At 36.7% G+C, this 24,390-nt stretch overlaps 2 protein-coding genes across 2 annotated transcripts in view; one reads left to right on the top strand and one right to left on the bottom strand.

The window, feature by feature from the left end:
- The first annotated feature begins 1,001 nt into the window (after window positions 1-1,001).
- On the top strand, window positions 1,002-11,988 carry LOC150104253 (uncharacterized). The gene is made up of 2 exons (XM_090396870.1): window positions 1,002-1,101; window positions 8,952-11,988. The coding sequence occupies exons 1-2, from the start codon at window positions 1,090-1,092 to the stop codon at window positions 11,949-11,951; spliced, it is 3,012 nt and encodes a 1,003-aa protein (XP_090252996.1). The 5' UTR covers window positions 1,002-1,089; the 3' UTR covers window positions 11,952-11,988.
- A 1,674-nt stretch (window positions 11,989-13,662) lies between these two features.
- Window positions 13,663-24,390, bottom strand: part of LOC150104254 (uncharacterized) — a 151,304-nt gene continuing 140,576 nt past the window's right edge. Inside the window, exon 10 of the mRNA XM_090396258.1 lies at window positions 13,663-17,803. Within this exon, the coding sequence (XP_090252384.1) occupies window positions 17,106-17,803 (698 nt within the window). The 3' untranslated portion in view covers window positions 13,663-17,105. The remainder of the gene's footprint in view (window positions 17,804-24,390) is intronic.

The raw sequence follows: 24,390 nt of genomic DNA on the forward strand, positions 1-24,390 counted from the left end.
AAAAAGTTCCGGATTATGTAAAAATAAATAAATAATAATTTTTAAAAAAATCCTTATCCCACCCCACGGTGTGTTTGTGTGTGTGATTTATTATTCCATGCAAGCGTTCACAAAACATTTACACTTTTGGTTGGCTAATTAATTTAATTCATTTAAATATTTAGATGATGACTGGGCTTAAATCCACGTTGTCATAATGAATGGATCACCTTCTACAGACATTCATACTGAGAATCCTTTCACCTAAATATTGCTGAGAGAAGGGAAAGGCTTTTCCACTTAAAATATTTTTCAAAGCATTCCATCGGGCGTTTTCTTAAATACGCTAAAGAAGCGGGTCATTGTTTTAAGTTAGCACATTTAGCGACTGCAAGTATGCGATGTATGAAATGCTTTATTGCCCCTTTACCTTCTGTTTCGCTTCTTCCTAACACGGCCACGCATATCAATGCGAATGTAAATTTCATTAGCGGGGCACAACGGGATGCTAATATACGTCCTCTGCGGGATCTCTGTGCTTTCCATCTATTGAACGCTAAAAGCGAAACGAGGACAGACGAATTCCATTCAAGTAGTTCTATTTTTTTCTCTCTTCTTTAATCCTTTCTTCCATTCTTTCTTTCTTTAGGATGGCTTTGATTTAGCGCATCGAATCGATGACGAATAAACCGCGGGGGGGGTAACAAGAGTTTCGCTGTTTGTTTAGTACTGCGATATAGATATAGGGGGCGTGACGTCCATTTTCACTAATGTAAGTGTTCGTTACGGGCAATCTACTATGCCAAGCGAGACTATTGACGTCTTCGCATTAAAGGTGAAGACTCATCAATATTTAATAGCTTCATTGTGCGAGTGAAAGACAAGTCAGTATCCCCTTACGCCTCCCTTAATGAACACACTATTTCTGGGGTACTTATAAGTATGTCGTCTTTGGTGATTCTTGATGACATAAGGGAAAAAAATAGGACGTGACTTCGCTGATAAGTTGGATGACATGACACTAAATTTGATAACTGTCTTTTGCAAGTGTCTACTGATTGTGACTGTCGGAGATAGCGCCATCGACTAAATGCAATAAAGGATAGGAAGATGCATATTCTGGTAAGCTCATATTTGTTTTTGTAATATGCCGAAATCGAAGGACAAATAGTAGTTTACTACTCGAAGCAATCCTGCTGTCGTTACTCGTTTTTGTCATTTTGGTTTGATTCTTCGTGAAATAAAATGATTAGGCTGGTAAGAATTGTTTGTTGATATTTAGTGCTGGTGTAGGGTTATAGTTTTTCACATCACATCTATCAGTTCAGTTTATGATGAATGCGAAGCAGCTGTTTCTTTGTCGCTAATAATTTGGGTATCTCAGATTCGATGACAAATTATTTACATGATAGTGTATTCTGATGGATATAATTTCTATAGTGAATGTCTGAAAATTATAGAATTTTTTTTAATGAGCAACTTCCTAATATCACATTCTTTTTCGAAGATAAGCCGATTAAATTTAGAAGAATTTTACAGCAAAATAATAATGCTTAAATCTTTTTTTTTTTCTTTCAAATTGGTGTCCGTGAATCCTATGATCTAAATTTCGTATAAATTGTTTAGGTAAATTTATATTCACTTTAAATTATGGTTGTGTGTGTATCTCTGTCGAATAATAAATAATATTTTTATTGATAAACAGGAGGATTTGAAGGGAGGAATTCGAAGAAATAAACTCTAAGGCATTCAAAACTTTAAATCGCAATGGGACCTCGCTACATTTTGAAATTCACAACTTTGAGCATTGGAAATATGCAGAAAACTTTATTCAAGTCAGATACGTTTTGAATATCTTTTTTTTTAAACATTGGATAAGTAATAAACAGTCTTTTGGCCTAACTGAAGTTATCCGTATTCATTAAAATACATCTTCAGTATGTTGATAATCAGAATTATTCACTCTGTGCATTTTTTATATAAAAAGTTTTTTCCCCAGTTCGGGATTCGGAGACTTAAACTGATCTCACTTATACAGTAAGGGAAATATTTTTGGCAAGCGGGTAGCACTTCCCCTTTTTAATATACAGGCTGTAGATTAGAATCCTATTATATACACAATGTAGCTGACTTTCATCATGCCTTGAGACCGTTGCCCTCTTACTGGAGGCCTGAAGTGGCTTGAATAAGTTCCACGTGTGGGCTTCAGAAGTGGATTGTTTTGAGCTTGTCTAACCCTTGCCCACTCCACGATAATAAAGTGTAGGTTTACGACCAGTGCTTTTAGAGCTTCGCTAAATCAGAAAACAAAACTTGTAATCAATTCTTTTCTTTCTTTGTTTTTACGAAACAAAGAAAGAAAAGAAAACGATAAGCCCATCCACAAAATGTTGTAAACCTATTATACATTTAGTACTGCGATGGGCTACGGTTAGATAAAGTACTTTTACTTCTCTAGAGACCAAAGGTGAAACTTGTTCAAGCCACGTCAGGCTATCAATTAGAAGGGTAGCGATTTAAAATTGATTGATCAAATTCATTTACCACTTAAAGACATTCATTCACAAACATCTTTGCTTAGAAAAGAATGTTTAGACAGAAAATTAAAGGATTCGGATGTGATGTTATTCTGCTGCAATGCAGGCAAAGAGCTACAGTGAAGCCGAGTAAGCCTAAATGTTTTAATTTGTATGATAACATATAGAAGCCTCCATTTCATTGAGAACATAAATTCCTTTTGAAAACCAATATCACCAATAAAATAATGAAGTTAGCAAAGGAGCGGCTGCTAATTGCATTCACCTTTCTGCTTTCTCACTACTGGCTCACTTTATTTACTTGAAGTTTTTTTTTTTTTTTTTTTTTTAGAAGATTCGAAATTCAAGTAAAGCCATCTTCTTAGTTACGTAATCATGTACACTGAATACAGTATTGTGAAATGTATTAATAGATCGAACTTTCTTTTTAAAAAAAAAAACTGAATTTAAATAGTGTTAATTAGTCTAGTGGGCGAAACCACTAGACTAACCCAGTCGTCTAACGTCCTCTTTAAGAAAGTATAGGCGTATTTACGAGTATATATTTCTTTCTAAAACAAGTATACTGCTTCCATGTCCAGACTTCTTACTTTTGTTAGATATTCTACTTGTATAAATAGTTCTTACAGTAATATAAAACCAACAGCTTACAAAGGTACCGCCGAGACAGTTGACATGCTATTTTCTAGCGGAAATTATTTATATAACTGGTTTATTCTGTACTTTTTGGTGTTTTGAATACTTCATACTTAGTACATAATATAATTTCAGAAAAGTTCCTGGAAAAAGTTTACATTTAAATTATTAATAAGCACATTTATTAGAAGTTATATACGAATGAAATAAGAGATTAACTAACGCTAACATGCAACTTCGGCATATGCTGGTTTAAGAAGTAAACCAGAAACATATACAGTTTTTTAAAAAAAAAACGTTTATCCCACGGAAAATCCCAGTTGTGGGATTTTTACACACAGAAATGAATAGTTCAACAACTACTCCAGGTGTTTAAATATTCTGCTGAACTCGCCTAAATAGAATTAAAGGTTTCGTTATTATTTCGAAGGTATTTTTCAATAATGCATAGCTCTACAGCCAGCATCCGTTTTAGCTAGAACAAGACGAAGAAAAAAGGAAATCTATTTTAAAGTGGACAATTTTTATTCAATGATATAAACTCGCTATTTCTAAAAAGTAAAAAATGAGATATTGAGTGGTGTACGAGTTCTGTGTTCTTTACCGTCAGCATTGTGTAAAAGTAGTACACAATAAAACAATTCAGTCGACAAATTCATATCTCGTAATCGAGAGAACTAAGGTAGAGAAGCATTTGTCCTTGTTTTATGAAACTCTCTTCATTATCACATCAGGCAATGAATTGCGAAACTGAATCATTTGAACCATTCCAGAATACTCTCGAGCAGTGCTGATCCTGAAAAGTTCCATTAAGAGACTGCACCACATCTACCCAATAAAAGCTTCCTCGATCGCCACAGATCCGTTAGCCATTTGAAACCATAGAAAAATCTCAAACCCAGAAATTCTGCCGTCATTGTAGATTATTAAAGAGTGTTTGTCAGATCGCATTGTTTCTTGCAACTACGAGAGGTGGAAGGATTGGAAACAAGCACGTAGCTGTTTTGAATATTCTATTTTATACAGTTATCACTGAAATGAATACTTTGGAAGAGTTGAAATTCTTGGGGATATTCTTTGACTCATTAAGACTAATGGGAGAGTTCGTCCAAGAAGTCGAAATCCCAATTATTCATCATTAACTTACGGCTAGAATTATTACATGTTCGTATACATATTTTTCTCTGTCGTTTATATGTACTAATAAAGTGTATCTGCAAGCGAGTGTCAGACACAGTCTGCAACATTACTCAAATGACACTCACCAGTCGTCATACTGTTGCTGACACATCTGAGTTACCTCAGATTCTTGAAACCGAAATAGATGAGCCTCTCTGGTAGTCAGTTATATCGTCTCCTAATTATTCAGCTGCTGGTTTTATTTTATATCCGGAATGATGTATGATAGCAAATTATCCAATTACTTACGGTTTTCAAGATCATCACCACCATAATTATGTCCTTATGCTGTAGACGCTACTACGTTACCAAATGAGTTTAATTCTTAAATATGCATCAGTAACAGAAACGCAGTTATGTCGCTAATCAAGGATGTAATCCACCATTCTAGCTCATGCGGGGAACTGAAGATATTAATCCTAAGTTTCTTTGATAATCGCAACAAACTTTGTAATGAAAGATGAACGTTTTTTTTTTTTTTTTTTTATCTTTTACTACAAACAGGCCTGTTGGATAACTAGACGAAGTGGATGCTAAACATAATAAGCAACTTTTTTTATGATTCTCTAGTATCTGTTTCGTGCTTGTGTTGTATAAATTGGATTTTTTTTCTCTTTCAAACATATTACAGATATGCAGCTATCTAATGTATGAATTATAAACGTTACGGTAACGAGTATAGACTCACTGCATTTAATTCCACTTTTATCCTCTTTGCTTATTTCACCTCCATTCAGTCGTTGCTCATCACATTCTCTTCAGTCATTATTGAGGCGTCCCCATCTCTTCAATTTCAAGCTTCATTAACCTCTAAGTGGACGTTTGTTGTTGTTGTTCTTTTAAAAAAAGGCACGAAATGGTTCTAATAAAATGTATCCCAAACGTCGCCGATATGATGCAGATGGAAAAATGCATCATTGCTTGAAACGATCGCGGTTCGAATTCCTCCAAGCAGTTTTATGTTGGCATATAAAATTGCACAAATCTCAACCGGAAGCAGTCGGCGGTTTTTGATTGTTTGTTTGTTTTTCCCTCGCTCTCTGGCCTTGTATTTTTGGTTGCTTTGAAGCGAATTCTGGAAATTTAACTAGTACTCGATATGGAATTTTAGAATGGATTGCAATTAACTGAACTATGCACTTCTTATTCTTGAAAAACAATCTTACTAAGATATTATAATATTCGCTGAAATAACTTCCATTTCTTGAGATAGATTCGTCCGTTTTAGCTCAAACAATAAGCATCTTATGTCAAAATTCGCTTATTAAGATCTTGTGCTATTAAACATATAAAATTGTTGTAAGTTTGCATATAACATTACTATTGCAGAACCTATATTTACCGAATATGAATTGTTCATTTTGCTACTCATGTTTCAATGATTCAACTGATACACTAGAATTTTTTTATCACTTTTCAACAACAAAAATGGGAGTTGCTTGCTAGTATCTCGCATACTGAAGGTAACTCAGTTTCAGTTGAAACGCTCGACAAAACTTCCCTTAATATTCTTAAAAAAAAGGAAATAGTAAACCCTGTAGGTATATATTTTGTAGGTACTAAATGTAATGTATTCTATTTCCATGCCAAAAGTAAATCCTAAAAGTTTGGAAACTTTCCACCTTTTGATTGATGCACGCTGTTTTGCATTTGAGTTGCTTTCCTTCAGATTTTCATCATATATTTTGGACATTATAATAACGGACTATTTTTCCTGTTTGATGCTGCGAGAGAATGGATTTTCTGTTGTTCTTGTGAAACATGCTTTATTTGCCCAAAAGTTAAAACAACATTCTGAAATGCTATCTTTGACACTTAATTTACAGAATATATTGCATTTTCTTATTAGTAAGAGATCAGAGTTTTAGAAACAATATTAAACAGTTCAATCCTCGCTGTATATGTTGTCTAATTACGAATTCATATAGGTTTCGATAGTAAGTTTCATATTTAGGAAATATTTCTTAACGCTCCTAATCCAAAGAATCATATTGGCCAAAAATAACCTACTCCATGAGTAGTATCATGGACTAATCATAGACATTGTTCCTTTTGAGAAAGCTCCTCGCTTTAAAATAGCGTCTAATTAATTCCTATCCCTCCCCTCAAAACTCACAAGCATATTTGTGGAATAAGTTGGACTGAAACGTTACAGGCCATATTTTAGAGTCGGCTTCTGTTGCTTACCTGTTTTGTTCTGTTTACATCATTGATGATGTACGCATAACCTGTTTTCATGGAAACAGTCATCTCAAACAGAAGTATATAATATACTAGTTTTATCAATTCCTGACTTAAGCTATTACAGAAATAATTATTCAGTTATCAACCGAATATCTTGCAGCTAATTCGGCAAAAGCTTTTATTTTTCTTCATTTCTTTTTGAATTCACATTAATAAAATCATTACGGCGCTTCACTATTTCTTCAAGGAATTTCATAGCGTTTCTTCAAGAAATGCCACCATCTCTATAATGAGCAAAAATTTTTTATTTATCTTTAATCAAATTTTATTTTTCCAATTACTCGAATCATCCCAAAAAGTAATGCGCACAGTTAAACTGCGCTGTGCTTCCACCGAAGCATGCGTATCACTTTCTACTTCTCTTGAATGATCGGTGCGTGATAAAACTATGAAATCGAAGACGAAAATGTGTTTGGTCAGAAATCTCCAATGATCAAATGGCAATGCATTAAAATTGACTTACTGTCGAAACCTTACAAAAGTTCATAATGACCTGAAAGATTTTCTAAAGTAAATGTTGCCATTGAGGAAACTAGAACTGAAATCGCAGTCCATGCAGCGGAAACAACCTTTGTCACCTCGAACGAAAAAGTGTCGCCAACAGCAATGAAACATGAAGCAGATGATAACCGCTTACCGTATAGAAGTAAGATAACGACTGACACTGCCTCGAGGAATAGACTACTTGTGACAGTCCGCTGGCAGCACAATGGAGAAATATGGGTGGGATCGACTTCCTCACTTACCCTAGAAGTCCAGCTATCAGACGACGAGATTGCGATCTTTTTTTTTTTTTCCCCAATACTTCTAGGAACCCTCTTTATGGACATTTTCAGACCATTCAGGAACTTGATACTGTGATGACCCGAACTATTTTTGAGACCTCACCAAGAAAAGCCTTTTTAATGATCTGAAAAATGTACCAACACGATAGGGAGCGATTTATGTTGAAGAAATGAAACTTTGTGGGCTAAATATCCAAATGGTAGTACACTGTATGGTTTTTTTTTTTTGGAAAAGCATGGGCCATCTTGAGCAATAAGGACTTTAATAATTCACACTATTGCATAGAACAGTATTATAATATTTATTGTAATGTAAATATACTGAAAAGATTTTGCCGTGTGTAGAGACAGAGGATTTAGAAACAGTGTGAGAATCAATCTCAATAAAAAAAAATGAAATATATTAAAATACATAATCTATTTTAACTATACACTCGTTGTCAAAATATTTGACACATCCCATACTAAATTGCAATCCACAATCACGAGGCAAGTATCGGCTAAAATTAGGCGATAGATTACCTCTTAGAGACGGTATCTGCGTTATCACGATAAAAATGTGACAGTGGACAAAAGTCGTGATTCAAGACAGGGATGCGTGTGAGGTAGATAGATCTCCAAAATAGTCCATCAGAAACATTTACCTTGTTTATTTTACCGATAGTAGTATGATAAATAAATAATAATAAAAAAACATCGCGTCAATGGTTGGCGTGAAGGAATTGGCTGATCGATGAGACAGGATCATGACGTTCAATAGACGTGCTAAAATTGATCAAAAGAATGTGACCAATTTTAGTGTGAAAATGTGAATGATTGCATCAGCCGCTCTTCTCGTAACAGTAGATAAATTGAGGACATCACGCACTTGTCTGACAAAACCAAAAATATACGGCTGAGGTGGCGAACATCGTCATTGGACACCAGAGGACTGGAGAAAGATTTCGCAGAGTGAAAATCCTGGCTATTTCACGTTGATTGAAGAACATGAATATGGCGAATAAAGAAAGTAGTGGCTTGTCATACGTGATTCATAACAGTGGAGCTGAGAGGAATGCCCTGAAATGCTGCAGACTAACTCCATTGATGCAGGTAGAGTGAGGATGTTTTCCTCTCACAAAGAAGGTAATAGCCTTTATTGCTTTTGCTGATATACAACCAAATTAACCAATCCCTAGAAATACGAAGTCGTAGTACTCGACTAACAGAAGACAAGACCCTCCCCCCCCCAAAAAAAAAGGAACCACTTTAATCACTTTCCACTGTAAAACTTGTCTTAATAGGAATATAATATATTTTTCAAATAATATCAGTTTTTTTCGACCAACATTAGCTGTTGTAGACCAATCGAAACAGTGTGTGGCAATGGCATTAAAATTGAACTGTTGGAAGGCGAGTAAGCTGACTTTTCAGAGGTCGTGTGTGCGTGTCCGTTCTACTAACAACTTTGCAGGTGCATGGTTGCAGAGCCTTGACTATGTACGCAGTTGTAGTAAAAAAAAATTGTAAATGTTTTTGATTTTCAGATCATATTGAAATTTTATTGTTAGTGTGAATTTTCTTTTCAACTGATCTTACTTGCTCCTTTCAGGATGCTACATTTGCCGGTATTTTACTGCTCCAGCTGACCTTCTCCTCGTCCTTCAGATTTCCTCCTTTGGAAGTTGTGAACAGGCTCAGCACACGTGAGAGAAATGGAAATTCGTCGATCGAATATCACGTTCACCTGCCCAGATTGGTGCGTCATAAACACACTAATCGTTCAAGGTTCGTCTTCTTCAGGAAGAAAGATTACGAACACGAGACCCATTTTGTGGCAACTTCGAATGCACCTGAGGAAGATCCTGAAGATTATTTCAAGTTAAAAGAAATAAGTGTTTTCGACCCTAACGGGACATCCATTTCGAGATTGTTCTCAGCTGGAAACGCATCGAGTGAAGCGAATGTCACCGTACCGACGCATTCTGTCGCTTACACGCGGGATGATTTATCGACCAGCACTCCCTCTAATAGCAATCTGCATTATTCGAAATTTGACGCTGCAGCCGTCGTGTCTGGAATCGGAAACGGAGAAAATCCGGCTGCTACATCCGCCTTCTTAAATCACAGTCAAGAATCGCCCAACGTCGACATATTCACTCACATTTCTGAAGTTTTCAACGAATCTGCAATTCCAAACCGAACCGAACAAACAGAAGATAATGCGATAAGCTACAGGAACAGCTCCAGTGGCGAAACGAAGACCGCAGAATTGGTAACTCTATGCGAATCTCTTAAGTGTTCCACTGCCCATCCTCCTGCGATAAAGAAAGGAGCTGGCGATAAATTTGTGAAGCATGCGATCTCGAGCCACTCCGTTATTAAAAGGGCTGTCCGAAAAAACAAGAACATCGCGGTTTCTTCTTTAGTGGTGGAAAAAATCAGCGAGAAAGATAACATCGAAATCTTAGATGCCGAAGAAGACAGAAGTCCAAGTCTGGCCGCGTATGCTAAGCCTAAATATTCTTCTCTGCTTTCGCGTCGATTGATTGTGAAGGAGAGCGCACCTGCGGAGAGATACGTGAAAGTTCAATCGGAAGAAAGTGATACTAAAACTCCTTCGGGAACTAATCAAAACGTACAAAGAGGGAGTGGCGGTGAAAACGCGTCCGACAAAAAAATATCTAACGCTGATAGAAAGAAATCGTCATCTTTCAAATGGGTGGCTTCGAAGAAAGGGTATTACATACTGAGCAGAGCGAAGGAGATCAAAGATAAGACGGAATCTACAAAAGCAAGCAGCTCTTCGGAAAAAATAGTTCCCAAAGAAATATATTCAGATCAGAAGAGTGCTACCGAAGAAAAATCTCGGTCATTTGGTCCTGGACGTGTGTCTTACTATTACAAAGCGATCCCTCGTTTCATTCCGGCAAATAGCAGCATTGCGGAATCCACTAGAGTGACTGGTTCTCTTAGAAGTTTCGACCCAAGGAAAATATCTCCAGATAAAAAGAGCAATATAGAGATAAATGTACCATCGCATGTGGCTTACTATTACAGAGCTGTACCTCGTTACGAGGCAGCAAATAGCTCTATCACAGATCCTTCCAAAGTTACTGAATCACAGCAGTTTAATGTGAAGTATGGAGTCGTTCACACCTCCGCTCCACGTTATGTTGTAGTGCGCAACAGAGGGAGTGCAGTGCGAACTGCTCTGAATTTCACAAGTGCCGCACCTACAGAAAAGGACTTCGAAACTGTTGATATTTCTCAGCATTCTACTGGACCTGATTATGCAGACAAACTAGAATCTGATAAACAGACTGTAGCTGCCTCTTTACCTGCTGATTATCACCGTTATATTTCTTCAGAAAAAATTCCAGTCAACCTTGATCAACAGTATGTCAGAATTCCTGTTGCCTCGTCTTCAGCGTCCAAATTCAATCGCTACGTCGGCATCGGACAGTTTGCTCTGAATACAGACCAGCTTCAGCAAGGTGATGATGCAGAGCAATATACTTATGATGGAGATAACACGTTGGAAGCTCCACCCTCCACTAAAGCTACTGAAACATTTCAAAGCTATGTGGGAAGTTATTCAGGAGTTCAAACTGACCTCTCTCAATTACCAGAAAGTGGTGAAGATTCCAATCCATATGCACTTTCTGAACTCTCTCCCACTGAAACTATTAAAGCACAGAACACAGATTTACTTGCTTCTGCCCAATCGCATACCTCTCCATCTGAACCATGGCTCTCAACAGAATACCCGCCCTCGGTGTGGCCTTCCGAATATCCTTCAAGCTCTTGGCCAGGAGCAGCATATCCGTCTGAAACATGGCCATCATCGTATTCCTGGGAGGCAGACCAATGGCAACATGAATCCTGGCCTCCAGAACCTTGGGCATCAGAGTCATGGCCATCGGGACCGTGGTTGCCAGGACCATGGCCACCAGCACCCTTTTGGCCATTGTGGCCACCACCCGGGAAATTTCCGAATAAAGCAACTACCCCTCCAACAACAGCAGGAGCAGGACCAACTCCGGCACCTGCTCCTTCTGCTCCTGCACCAGCAGGAACAGCAGCACCATCCCCTGCACCGGGTGGAATAGATTTAAGTATGCTGGCTGGTCTTCTTGGAGGTAGTGGAGGAGGAGGCAATCTTGGCAGTTTAATAAGTGGCCTTTTAGGTGGTGGAGGAGCAGCAGGATCAACAGCAGCGCCAGCAGCCTCTGGAGCAGCGCCAGCAGGCGCTCCGGCAGCAGGCGGAGGAGGACTGCAACAGATTTTGTCATCTTTGAATAGTGGAATGTTGGATTTAAGTAGTATCGCTGGTCTTCTTGGAGGAGCGGCAGGTGGTGCTGGTGATGGGGGCGGTGCATCCACAACAGCAGCTCCAGCAGGAGGAGCTTCACTTGCTTCACAGATTTCGACGATCCTGTCCTCTTTGAGAGGAGGAGCAGCGAGTCCCGCTCCAGCCATGGCTCCTGCTCCAGCAGCACCGGCGCCAGCAAACGGTGGAAGTCATAATTTTACAGGATATAACCCGTGGTATCCTTGGTATGGCGGATGGCCAAACCCTTGGGCAATGGGTATGGGTGGAGGTGATTAAATATGGAAAACAAAGAAAATCATTTTGTTGAGACTTGAATATGTATATTCATTTGGTAGTGCGTTGTATGAGACAATAAAGTACTTACGTGCAGGTTTTTGAGTGTTTATTGAGACAATGAAAGCGAATTCTGAACGCAGAACATGAAATTGCTTCTGATTAGTGATAGTTTGCTCATTTAGAAGCATTTGTATATTTTTTCTGCATTAGCTGCTTAAGATTCACTAAAGGAATTAACCATAGAATCGTCTTGAATGTTTTTATATCCCTCAAGCATTTCCAATATCATGCCTATGAACTTAAGAATTATTCCACAACAGGTGATACTGAATTTTAGTCCCACATTACGAACATTTGCAATGGATTATTATTATTATTTTTTTTTTCAATTTCTAACATTCAGGTGAATGCTCGCAATACGGATGTGGACAAACATCAAACCAGTTTCGACCGCCGATTAAGAAATTGAGGCGTTATCTAGAATCTCACTCTGGATTACTTCATATATTTTGAATCTTAAATAAAATCATGTACTCGCAGAAATCGAGTTAATTAAGAGATTATTTAGTGTGGCTAGTTTATGGGAGTATGATTTTGTATTTATTGACGTGTCTTTCAGTTTGAATTACGTAAATATCAGGGGATTACTGGAAAATTTAAAAATCAACAAAACAAAAGGATCATAACCATGTATTGTCTGACCGAAGTTAGCATAAACAAACATTCTGTTTCAACGGACGAGTGGTGACTAATATTGACGGTTCCTCCTCCTGCCGCCAAAAAAAAAAAAAAAAAAAAAAAAAAACGCTACAAGGATACCCAATATAACTGAAGAATACGTAGTTGTTTAATAAAATATATCCTCGGTTTTTTAAATAAACGTTTATTATTCTTGTTTCGAAGCTTGTAGAGTCCTTTCCCTCTACTAGTTTCTTTTCTTCGTAAACTCCAATCACCGCTAACAATGTCTTTACCTTTCGCTGAGGTATCGACTGTCTTTTGGATAGGATTCAAAAACGTTTATTTTTTTCCCAGTTTTTACGGAGGTGGGAGGAATTTCTATCGTAATCTTGATTTTTTTTTTTTATATTTCCAACCTGCAAACCAGACCAGTTACCAAAAAAAAAAAAAAAAAAAAATCCGCACAATGTCCTTCCCCCCCCCCATCACACACCACAATTTAGTTTCATACCTCATACTTTTACCAGTCTTATGAAAATTTAAATCCTGTGGACATTTAATCAACCAGTGGTCTGTTTCCACGTCGTCAACTTATTTCCAAATCTGTTTGTAAATTTGTTGGTTGAAAGAGGATGGGAAAATTGACGACAGTCTACTAGAAGGATTATCGAGGTGCCATCTATATTTCTTCCCTTGCCGAGATATTCTGCACATGCGCAAAGTGCTGAAATTTTGGTTTATTGAAGTGAGTTTCAGAACATACTAACATGACCATAAGGAAGAAATGAAGGCGCATCTTGAGCAATAACTATAAGATCCTTTCAGCAGAATCTCCAAAGTCTTCTCTTTACCACATTCATCTTAATGTTTCCTCTATTAAATTACACAAATCTTAATATAACGTGAGCTTATCATGCATTTAATTCATTATTGTTCACTTCAGTATCAGCCGTAATCAATGTGTGTTGAAGGAGGTAATCGATATGTCCTTTCTACAGATTACATTCAAAACACTATTTCTACGGGAACACGTATTTATTAATTTTTATGTACATATTCGGTCTACAATTATGACACAGTAGGACAACCAAGACATACAAATAGGCCGTGGTGCTATCGAAATACAGAACATGATACATTCTACATAGAAACCTTTTTTGTACAACATTGTACAGGTAAGATTGTAGCGTAATTTTCACTTTTATATTGTTTATAACATTGTTTGTATCACTACATATTTTTCTGATAATTTGGATAAGTCATTTTAAGAGAAAATGCAACTAGGACACAGTGAGGAAATGTCTTAAGAGTTTTAACATTACGTTATACTTTTATTTTGGCAGTATTCCTAGTCAGTATGCATTTTACGTCAACATTATATGAAAATACAGGCTATTTTATAACTAGGAACTTTTGGCTGCATTGGATTCATATTTTAGTAGAGGAGGTGATGTGTTTTATTCAATACATTTATGTACAAAGGATGAAGTAAATGTTGGCGTTTTATATATATTTAGAGTTGACAGCATTAATATTACTTTGTTTTATTTAATACAAGTGTAAAATCTTAAAGTTGTTTTATGTCGCAGTGTTGGCATCTTTTTAATTTTTAAAAAAGTGTTCAATATCTTAATTGAAATACAACTTATAAATGAATACGGTTTTCTTACATTTCCGACAGATGGCGACACGGGTACAATTTCAAGCCGATATCTTAACAGTCTATAAATTAATTACAGAACTAATTATAGCAGATCGCCATTACAAGCTTATTCGTAAGATTTCCAAAATGCAAATTTCACATACTAGTTTGTTATTATAGACCAATCAACTTTGAAACAGTTGAAAACGTTTCAGAACAGCTCGCCAAACAAAGCACTCAGATATTCGCGTGTTTTCATTTTCACTGTTGCTCACGTGACGCACGTCCTGAAAGGCAGGAAGAAAATTGTATTTCAGCGCGTTATCTGTTACTTAGTAACAAATTACTTTAAAACGCGCTGAGATATGTATAAGATATGTTTGAACGTTTCTTTCAGTGCAGTATTGCATTTTTAGCGAAAAAAGATATCTATTGACAACTCAAGATTGTCGAAAAGGATGTGTGTATGTGGTATATATATATATATATATATATATAGTTCATAAAAGAGCAATGGACATTTTATATACGCTCCACAAAATATACTGAGAAATGTTAATTTTTTTTAAAAGAAAGAATATTTCTGAATGAATCTTTTTTGATTGATATGCTTTTTATTCTAGTGAAGTTCTTATGAATAGTCTGTACCTAAGCCAGTATATACCCGTTTCTATTCTAATTAGTATTGATGAGGATAGGGAATGAAATTCATCGAATTGTTATAAAGAAAATTGCGATTTTATGCGAGAACAATTACAGTTTTCCTCCTTTACATGAATTATAAAGAAACAATGGCGTCTTCTTTAGAGGTGAATTTTCACTTACAGAAGCGAAATTTTTAAATTGTGTAGATTTAATCTCCGTTTAGGGAAACTGGCAAAGTGAAATAGAGTAGCAGTCGAAATTAGAAAGAAAAAAAACATTCGCTATGTGGAACAATGAAAATATTATCCTATAATAAAAATTGTCACTGTTAAAAAAAAAAAAAATAATAATAACTCTTTGTTTACATTGCCTATCTACATTAAATACCTCTTTCTTTTTCCTTCCATATCATCTGTATAAACCAACATATATTTACCCCATGAGTACTTACAGAGGCATATAGAATAGTGCTCATATATACACAGCAAGACAAATTTCTTGGATATATAATTTCTTCAAGATTCAAATGATGGCATATTTCCACTTAACAGTGATAATGTATTTCTTTCTGATATTTATGCGGCAACAATATACATTATAACAGCAAGAAACAGCGCCACATAATTACATATGGCCATGATTGTATCAGCATATCGAAAATCTGCTCGCCAAATTAATTGGGAAAATAAAAAAAACTTTCCCTTTACTGATAGCAGCATTTGAATTAATTTAGGAGATATTAATTATATAGAATCGAAGTAACCATGCTTGTAAACAATTTTGCGGCGTATAATATAAAAGAAAAATGAATATAGAGCCAAACTTGGTTAAACTGACGTGCATATGATAAATAGTATGATTAGCCCTACTACTGTTTGGGAGATGATATTAATCTTCATATACTGAACCATAATTGTGAGTTATTCTGTGCGCTGAAAACAGTAGTTAAATACCGTACTACAGACTCCTGTTTAATTTAAACAAAAAAACAAAAAAATGCCCGTCTCACTTCATTTATAGTAACGAAGTTTGACTCTGTCATTAAATAGTACTAATTTTAGCAGGTGGTTAATCTGTAGTTTCAATGCGATGAATACTTTAACATACTTCGTTATCCAGAAGCTATTTTACAGTTGATATGTGAAATTTACAGAGTAAACTGATTGTGTATTGACACTGCCATATGTTCACCTACACAGAACACCTTCAACCGTGTCTAAACAGTCAGTATTTTGATGTGTGATGTTTTTAAACATGCATAAGAGTTCTAAATAGTTGACACAGTGGTTTTCTCTCTTCAAATACTGATATGTGACGGTCATATAAAATCGCTCCAATAATTCAAGACAGATTTTTAGCTAATTGTATTCGTATGACAAATTTTTTGTTGGGTGCAAACGCTTCGGTATCAAAGCATAGCCTGTCTTTATTAACCACAGTAATTTTTATGTGATAATAGCATCGATCACCACCTCAGCCTTTCCTTGGGTTAACTTAACCATTAAAAAAGAAGGTTATGAGCTACTTACTATAACGATGTTGTATTGGAAAGGGGGGGGGTAACACATTCAATACATTCAGGAGAAATCCATCTCCAGTCAATTAAGGTGTTTGTATTAAAAAAACTACTCAACGGATCAGACTACGTTAAAAATTTGATCATCTTTTTTTTTCAGCAAAAATGTATAGGTAAAACACGAATCCTTACTGAAATTTATAGAAACTTATGCTCACTTAGAAAAATCTAAAAAGTGTGCTTAGAGAAGATCTGCAAAAATAAGTGGTATGACTATCGTTGCATTCAAAAGTACGTAAAAACAATCTAAAGTTTCCCACACAATTGTCCAAGTAAGTAATTTGGCTCTATTTTATCTAACTAGGTAAAAAAAGAAGTCATCTTAAAAATAAAGTTACGAGACTGAACAGTTGTACTGAGCAGTAGAGATGATCTTTGAGTTTAAACACGTGACAACCCTTCACTTGGTCCCATTAGTCTATAAGTAACAAAGCTCTTCGCCATGACTCCGGGAGGGTCAAACATTGCGTCTTGATTCTAAGCTCCTTGAGTAAGAGGGAAAAGAATTGACTCCCTTCTGTTGTCATGCACATCATCGAGGGGATGCTGTGGCACGTGGAACTTCTTGATTGGTTCATTGATTATTTTTCTTGGTGTGTGCAACAAGAGGTCATTTAGTACTGTCATCTGGAGAAGAACTCGAGGTGTCGCTCAATTCCATGTTAGCCCTTCTTTCCTGAGCTCGCTCCGAACTTAGTTTTTTGGCTGCTACTGTAGCAACTACGTCAATCACTGCATACTGTACTGCCCCTGAACTGACGGAAGGATTTTCGGTGTCAGGATCGTAAGGGTCCACTTGGAGGTAGTTGAGGTCCTTAGATTTATTCAAAGGCTGAAAGTGACTGGAAGAAGGAAAATTGTTTCTGATTGCAGAACTGCTCACTAACACGCATCCGGGAGCGGTGTGCTTCGTCAAGTTACTCTTTTTGCACACGACGCCGCACGTCGACTCAACATCGTTTAAGGGCTTAATATTGAGATGAAGTGGACTAGCATCTCGTCTTATATCTAAGTTAAGATCATTTCCCTGCTGGAGTGCAATGCGATCAACAATTTCATATTCTTTTCCCGTACGAGGTCGTAGCACGTAACTACAGGCTATGGGACCTTTTGGGGCCCCGCTACACAGTTCGTAGGCCCTGATGCAATCGCAGCTACTACCACTACTGCTGCTACTCCGAGAACAGAGAGACAATGTTTCTATGTAGTCACTCATATCAGAAGATGAAGAGCTACTTGTAGTACTTTTGGAATCTAAGAGAAGGAGGCGTTCGGGAGATGTAACAGGATGTTGGCATCGCCGTAGATCTAAAAAGGAAAGAAGAATGATAAAATTACATTATCTAAGCATTTTCCTTTCTCTGTTGTTGCTTCATAGCATTGCTGAAATATTGAAAAATATACTTTGCAATTAAAATATTAGGTAAGGAATTATCAAATTATAATAGGAGTAATAAAAAAAATTACAAATTTCTGAAATTGGTTGTTTTCGATATTAACTAATCTTAACTATAATAAATATTTGATAGTTCTTTGCAGATGAGGGGACCTGAACTACTTTTGGTTCTCTACATCATTAGTTGCTCTTTGACATTACCAAGGGTCGATCCAATCAGCCAGGATTAATGAAGACACACTGCGTGCCATAAATATCTGGCAATAAATGACTTCGGATGGGTTACGTAGCAAACGTATCGTCTCGTCAGTGATGGTGCCCCAATCATAAGCTGTTCTTCTAACTACACGTGCCCGATCGTTATCCATTGGAAGATTTATTCTCACAGAATCCGTTTTCGTTTATTTCTTATCAGATAAGCAGACAGCGAAAAACAAGAAGAGACAGATTAAGACGCATCAGATAATTATAAGAGAAATGAAGGCTGGGAATTTCAATGCAATCTTTAATTGGTGCGAATGACTTCCAGAAATGAATTAAAGCTGTCATATAAATCGCATCATCTGGAAAAGAGAATGACTCAACTTATTTTAAGAGGACCACGTTTATCTTCTTTTAGGATAATTAAAAATATATTAACGTAGGTAATTTGAAAACAACGATTGCATGTGTGTATATTCAACCCAGAGTTTGCAATTTTATAATAGAATACTTGGATCTATTCTGCTATAAAATTCTACTTTATAGTAGAATAGATCTGAGCATGTAGAAACAACACATCTAAATACTGCAATGCCATTAAATGCATTTTCCTCGCTTTTTTTTTTTTCTTCAGCGTTGCCGATTCCAGAAGTGTAGTCGATTATTTCGATTGTGGTATTAAATAATAATAAGTACGTTTCATGTACTGTATGTACATGAATATTTTCAAAGAAACTTCATAATTGAGTGATACACACCTTCGGATTTTATTATTACGTGATACCTCCAGAGAGTCCAACGACTCAGCGAGGGAGGTGCACCTACTCTACAGCTCTCCGTCTCCACCAAATTGCAACTACCTTCCTTATCTACAAGAAGGCCGTCGACTACCACCACTAGCATTTTCACACACAATCATGCCCACGGCGGGATTCGAACCCACGACCTTTTGACTGGAGAGCGGATACGCTGACCACTCAGCCAACATTTTCACTTAGATATCTATCAAGAAAATCATTCAAATGTAATAACCACCATGCTAATTTGTAGGTGAAGCTGCGCTGAATTTTAAAATTGCAGTATACTATACTGGCAGTAAAAATTTCTTGTTCTTTTTTGCTAGTGATTACTATGAATCCAAGTAAATTCACAGCTGGCACCAGCAAAATAGAACGACCACAGATCAAATGTCACTCCAAGCTAAGACACCCTCTCAACCTAATCTGCTTTGAGGACTTACTTGAGAGAGCGAAAAAAATGTCCTCTGAAAAATAAACAGCGAGAAAATAATATATGGAACAAATATCTGAACGTTATAAGTTAACATTGATTAAACTGCAATTAAATATTAGGACAATTACTGACTTTTATTTTAAACATTTGAAAATGTCCGTTTTAATATGCTGTTCTTCAGTTAATTTCTTTATGCTTAATTATATAATATAATTCTGCACATTCAGCCCACTTGGTGATGAGAGCATCACAATATCCTACCTCCAGTGCCACGAATTCAACGTATGGTTGTGATTTCAATATAAACGCTTCCTCTAGTATCACTGTTGTAATTGGAGTCGTAGACAATGAGGACTTGAATCATTTTGTCAGTACAAATTACTGCCTATCGCTAAATACAGTGACAGTCGCAGTTTAAATTTAGACTGGCCTAATGCAAGCCATTGAAATCCTTCTATTGTGACGTCGGTAGTAGAAACAACTTAGCAATCTGTGGTCACCGAGCAGAAATCGTGAGCTGCAAGTTAACTCGCGCTGCCTCGCGTAAAGGTTCTCGTGTACTGGTGCGCGTGACATGTTGATAAGCACGTTTGTCACGCGTTCCAGTTCAGCCATAATGTCACTTGCGCGGTAGCTGGAAATGGCAGCGCCATTGTATATCTGTGTGGCGTGATTAATACCGCGGTATCACGAAGTGGAAATTCTAGTATTACATACGACCGCAGAGCGAAAATAATGCTGCATTGTAATAATGTGTTTCTTCCCTTGAATCACGTTATTGCGAATATATTTGGTTGTGCGAGATTATTAATTTATTTTACCGCCAGGAAACTTCACTTTATTATAGTAGAGTAACGAGAGGCTGATTGGGTTTGAAGTGATTAAATCAAATATCAGTCATTCTGATTGTAAATCACACGTTAAACACATAACCGCGTGCTTGTGTAAAAAGCGTCTGTAATTGCTGGAAAACACAAAACCTGAAATATGTCGGCCATTTCGTAAATTCATTTTTGTGAATAAAAGGTTGTTTCAGCAGTTCGATATACAGGGTGTCCCAAAATTCACGCAAGAAGTAATTTTGATAGAAAACACAGGTTTTTAATTAAAAATTGTAAGTTCTTATTGATTCATAAAGTATACAGTATAGGGTTATGCATGGAATAGCATATCGGCTAAATGGCCTCCACGGCTTTGCTGGCACATACGCACTCTTTTGTCGAAATTTTCCATGACCGTTTTGCATAAATGTGGCTGAATTTCGTTGATACAGCGCTCAATTTCCTCCTTCAAGGCGTGGGTGGTCGTGGGCTTGTTGACATAAACCTTAGACTTCAAAAAACCCCAAAGAAAAAAGTCCAACGGCGTTAAGTCACATGATCTGAGCGGCCAATTCTGATCACCAAAACGGGAAATTACGACCAGGAAATGACTCATGCAGTAATTGAATTGTTTCTCGGGCTGTATAGCATGTGGCACCGTCTTGTTGAAACCACATGTCGTCCACATCCATATCTTGCAATTTAGGCGCAAAAAACTGGATTATCATATCGCGATAGCGAGCACCATTAACTGTAACATTAACCTTACCAGCCGCATTTTCGAAGAAAAATGGACCGATGATGCCTCCAGCCCAAAATCCGCACCAAAACAGTGACACGTTGTGGATGCATTTGTTTCTCAACAATCACTCGTGGATTTTCTGAACCCCAAATGCGACAATTTTGTCAATTAACGAAGCCATCAAGATGAAAATGAGCCTCATCGCTGAAGATGATTTTGTTCGAAAAATAAGCATCCACTTGTTGTTGTTCCATAATCCATTCAACGAACTCTCTTCGCGGTGTGTGGTCAATAGGCTTCAGTTCTTGAGTCAATTGAACTTTGTGAGCATAAAGATGCAAATCTTTCGTGAGAATACGCTGTAGAGAGCTTCTCGAAATGCCCAATTCAAGACCACGGTGCCGAATTGATGTTCCTGGACTCTCAGCAACACTCTCACGAACTGCTTCGATGTTTTCTGTTGAACGACTTGTTGAAGGACGGCCAGAGTGTATAAGATCACTAATTGATCCAGTTTTCTTGAATTTTTTAATTAATCTTTTCACAGTTGATGAAATTAAATCACTATTCCGACCATATTTTGTATGAAAATTGCGAACTGTAGTTGCCAAACCTTCATTATTTTTAAAATATTGCTCAACAATGAAAATGCGTTGTTCTTTCGTGTAGCGCTCCATTTTTAATAACCCTGAACTGTCAGCTGTCACGCTGTCTTTTTTTTTTTTCTCGTTGGCAACACTTTACCGCACAAATGGCGCTAAATTTAAATCTTGCGTGAATTTTGGGACACCTTGTAGTTTTGAATGTCCAATTCTTAACTAAACCATTTACCAACAAAATATTTTTTCCCGTTGCTTTCAAATTATCATACAGTTGAAGCATTTTTTGACAAAATACAAAGGAAAAAAAAACTGAGTAATTATATAACAAAAAAAATATACTCTCCAAAGCTAATTTAACTACATTTGCAATTGGAGTTTTTGAAGGAGAAATATTCCGAAAAGTTCGAGGAAGAGCTGTGGAAATCACCGGATGGTAAGATTTATTATCGAGCGGATATCCAAAGGGCAATCATAGAAGGCGGTCACTTCCTAAATAAGTAACGGATAAATATTACAAGGCTTCGACATAGCTCTTCACGCTGACATATCATAACGCATTGAATAGAAAGACGGCACCCTATGGGTTTAAAAGACCTCGGTTTGAACCGAAGTCTTTCAAACGTATATCCCATATAACATAAGAAGAATGTTTAAAAGGTCTTCGCATTTGACCGGACTTGGAGAATCTCATACGACAGCTCAAGATTTTTTTTTTTTTTTTTTTAAAGAATACGCATTCGATTTGCATAACGAGGGCCCATAGTCTTAGTTTCCTTATTGCCAGTAGTTGACACTTGAACTTAACCCAAAATCAAACCACGTACAAAGAAATGTCGTATTTCTCAGTCATTTTCTTAACGACAGACTAATCAAAAAAAAAAAAAAAAAACACGCTTTCATATCGTCCATTTAATATAAAAGCATTTCATTTACTCATGATGACAGCATGAACCTAACATTTATGGAATAATTTTTTCGTGTGAATGTGACATTCAAATAACATGCGTAGAGTTTTCCTCTACGTTAAGGAGTACACATCATAAATGCAACATTAAATCGCTTCCAGCCATTACACCATACAAGTTCTCCTAATATGCATATATTAAAATATATTTCTATATAGACAAATTAATGAATTTAATTTTTTATTTTCTGAGTTGTTTATGCCATGTTGCTCTGGCACTCGTGTGCATTTCTGTTAAGGCTGATAAAATCTGTACATGAATGCATGCAAAGTAAATAAATAAGTGCACGAAAAGTAAAATGATATGAATAAGTGAGACTAGAACCTTAAGACTGTAGCATGGTGAACACATGGTTGTTAAAAATATACACGAATTGATGGCATCGGCGTCTTATCTCCTAAACAAATTCTTTCTGCGTCAACTTGCTTTGTTCGCCGATTCTGAAACTGTTCATAAATTTATCGAAATTCGTTTTACGGTTGTCAATTCGTTCAATTTCAATCAATGGCATCAGACTTCTGCCCGGCGAATATGGAGGCCGCTGTGTCTCTAGTGCGAATTTTTTTTCCTTTGACCAAAATGTAACGAAGATAAGGCGCGGTTGTTGATAAATGTCTTCGTATCCAGATCTTTGTATGAATTTGAATTTTATTATACGAGGCTAAGGGAAGATTACTGTTGATTGAAATTTATTCTTCTTCAAGCCTGAAGTGGAAGGAACTGCTCAGACTCCTGAAAAACACTACGCGTGTTTTGAATCCGGTATTTCGCTATCCATTCTGAAAATTAAACAAAGCACCTTGTCAATGCTTTCAAGCATCGAAATAAACATTTAACCACAAGCGACCAGCAGCTGGCGTCAGTTCTCCGGTACACTGAAATACAGAAGATACGGACATTCCAGCTTTTCTCTAGCTCAAAAGTGCTAAAATAAAATGTCCTTGGCGTGCAAAAAGCAAATTAGTTGTTCAGGAATCTGAGTGGCCTTATGTTTAAGTCGGAACGTCTAAGAGCGACACAGAAACAAGCAATTCGTACAGGATGGCAATTTGGTATTCTGGAAGAAAACACCTTTCAGTCATTTATATCTGTCTACTAGGTTAATCAATGCAGAATGGAAGAGTTGGATACTTTTTTGCATTTCGACTTTCGCTTTGCACATTCTTGTTATAAACTGGACGCCATTTTGAAGTGAGCAGCATAGTGCTGCCATCTGTGTGCAAAATTGGAAACTCGATAATAGAGCTGATATGTTTACTATTTCGGTCAGATTTTAATTCTGCAGAAAGTTGTAAGCCTTATACAGGAGAAGTAAAGCAAGTTTAATGAAATTTATCTTTTAATTTATGCATATTTATTTCCCCTATCCTGATTTATGATTCAGTTCACTGATCACTTCTCTAGCCTTCATGAATATCAAGTATTATGATGCTTCCTTTTTTCTTTTAGATCTAACGAAGTAAAATTAAATTATTTAATAGTTTACATTTTGTCGGTTACACCTTCGTGTCGTCAGCTAAACTAAGTCTCGACAGAAGCGTAAACAGAAAGCTCACAACAGATCCGTACTGTCCTCATTACGAGCGAGTAAAACACAGCAAACATGAACGATGAGCCATTTAACGAACATTCGGAAATTGAGTCGGTGTTGTGGTTAAAAGTAATGGCTCCAGGCGGGCATTCTAGTTCGCTTAATGGTCAAAACAAAAGGATGTCCAGTTGACGCATGCATCGTCAAACGACTTTATTACGGAGTATACAGTCTTGCTTTCTGAGAACGCACATCTTACAACAGAGGAGTCATAGGAAGCATTTAAGGCTTTTACGATCCGTCTGGAATTTTCTAAAGACAGTCAGTCTGGCTGTCTCAACCTCGTTGAATTTCATGACGAGATAAGGGTTCAAAGCGTATTAACCAATTTTCTAGAAGTTAAA

This window comes from Typopeltis vanoorti, chromosome 8 (genome assembly GCF_054136105.1).
Source record: "Typopeltis vanoorti isolate ZY-2024b chromosome 8, IOZ_Tvanoo_1.0, whole genome shotgun sequence".
In the NCBI taxonomy this organism is placed as follows: domain Eukaryota; kingdom Metazoa; phylum Arthropoda; class Arachnida; order Uropygi; family Thelyphonidae; genus Typopeltis; species Typopeltis vanoorti.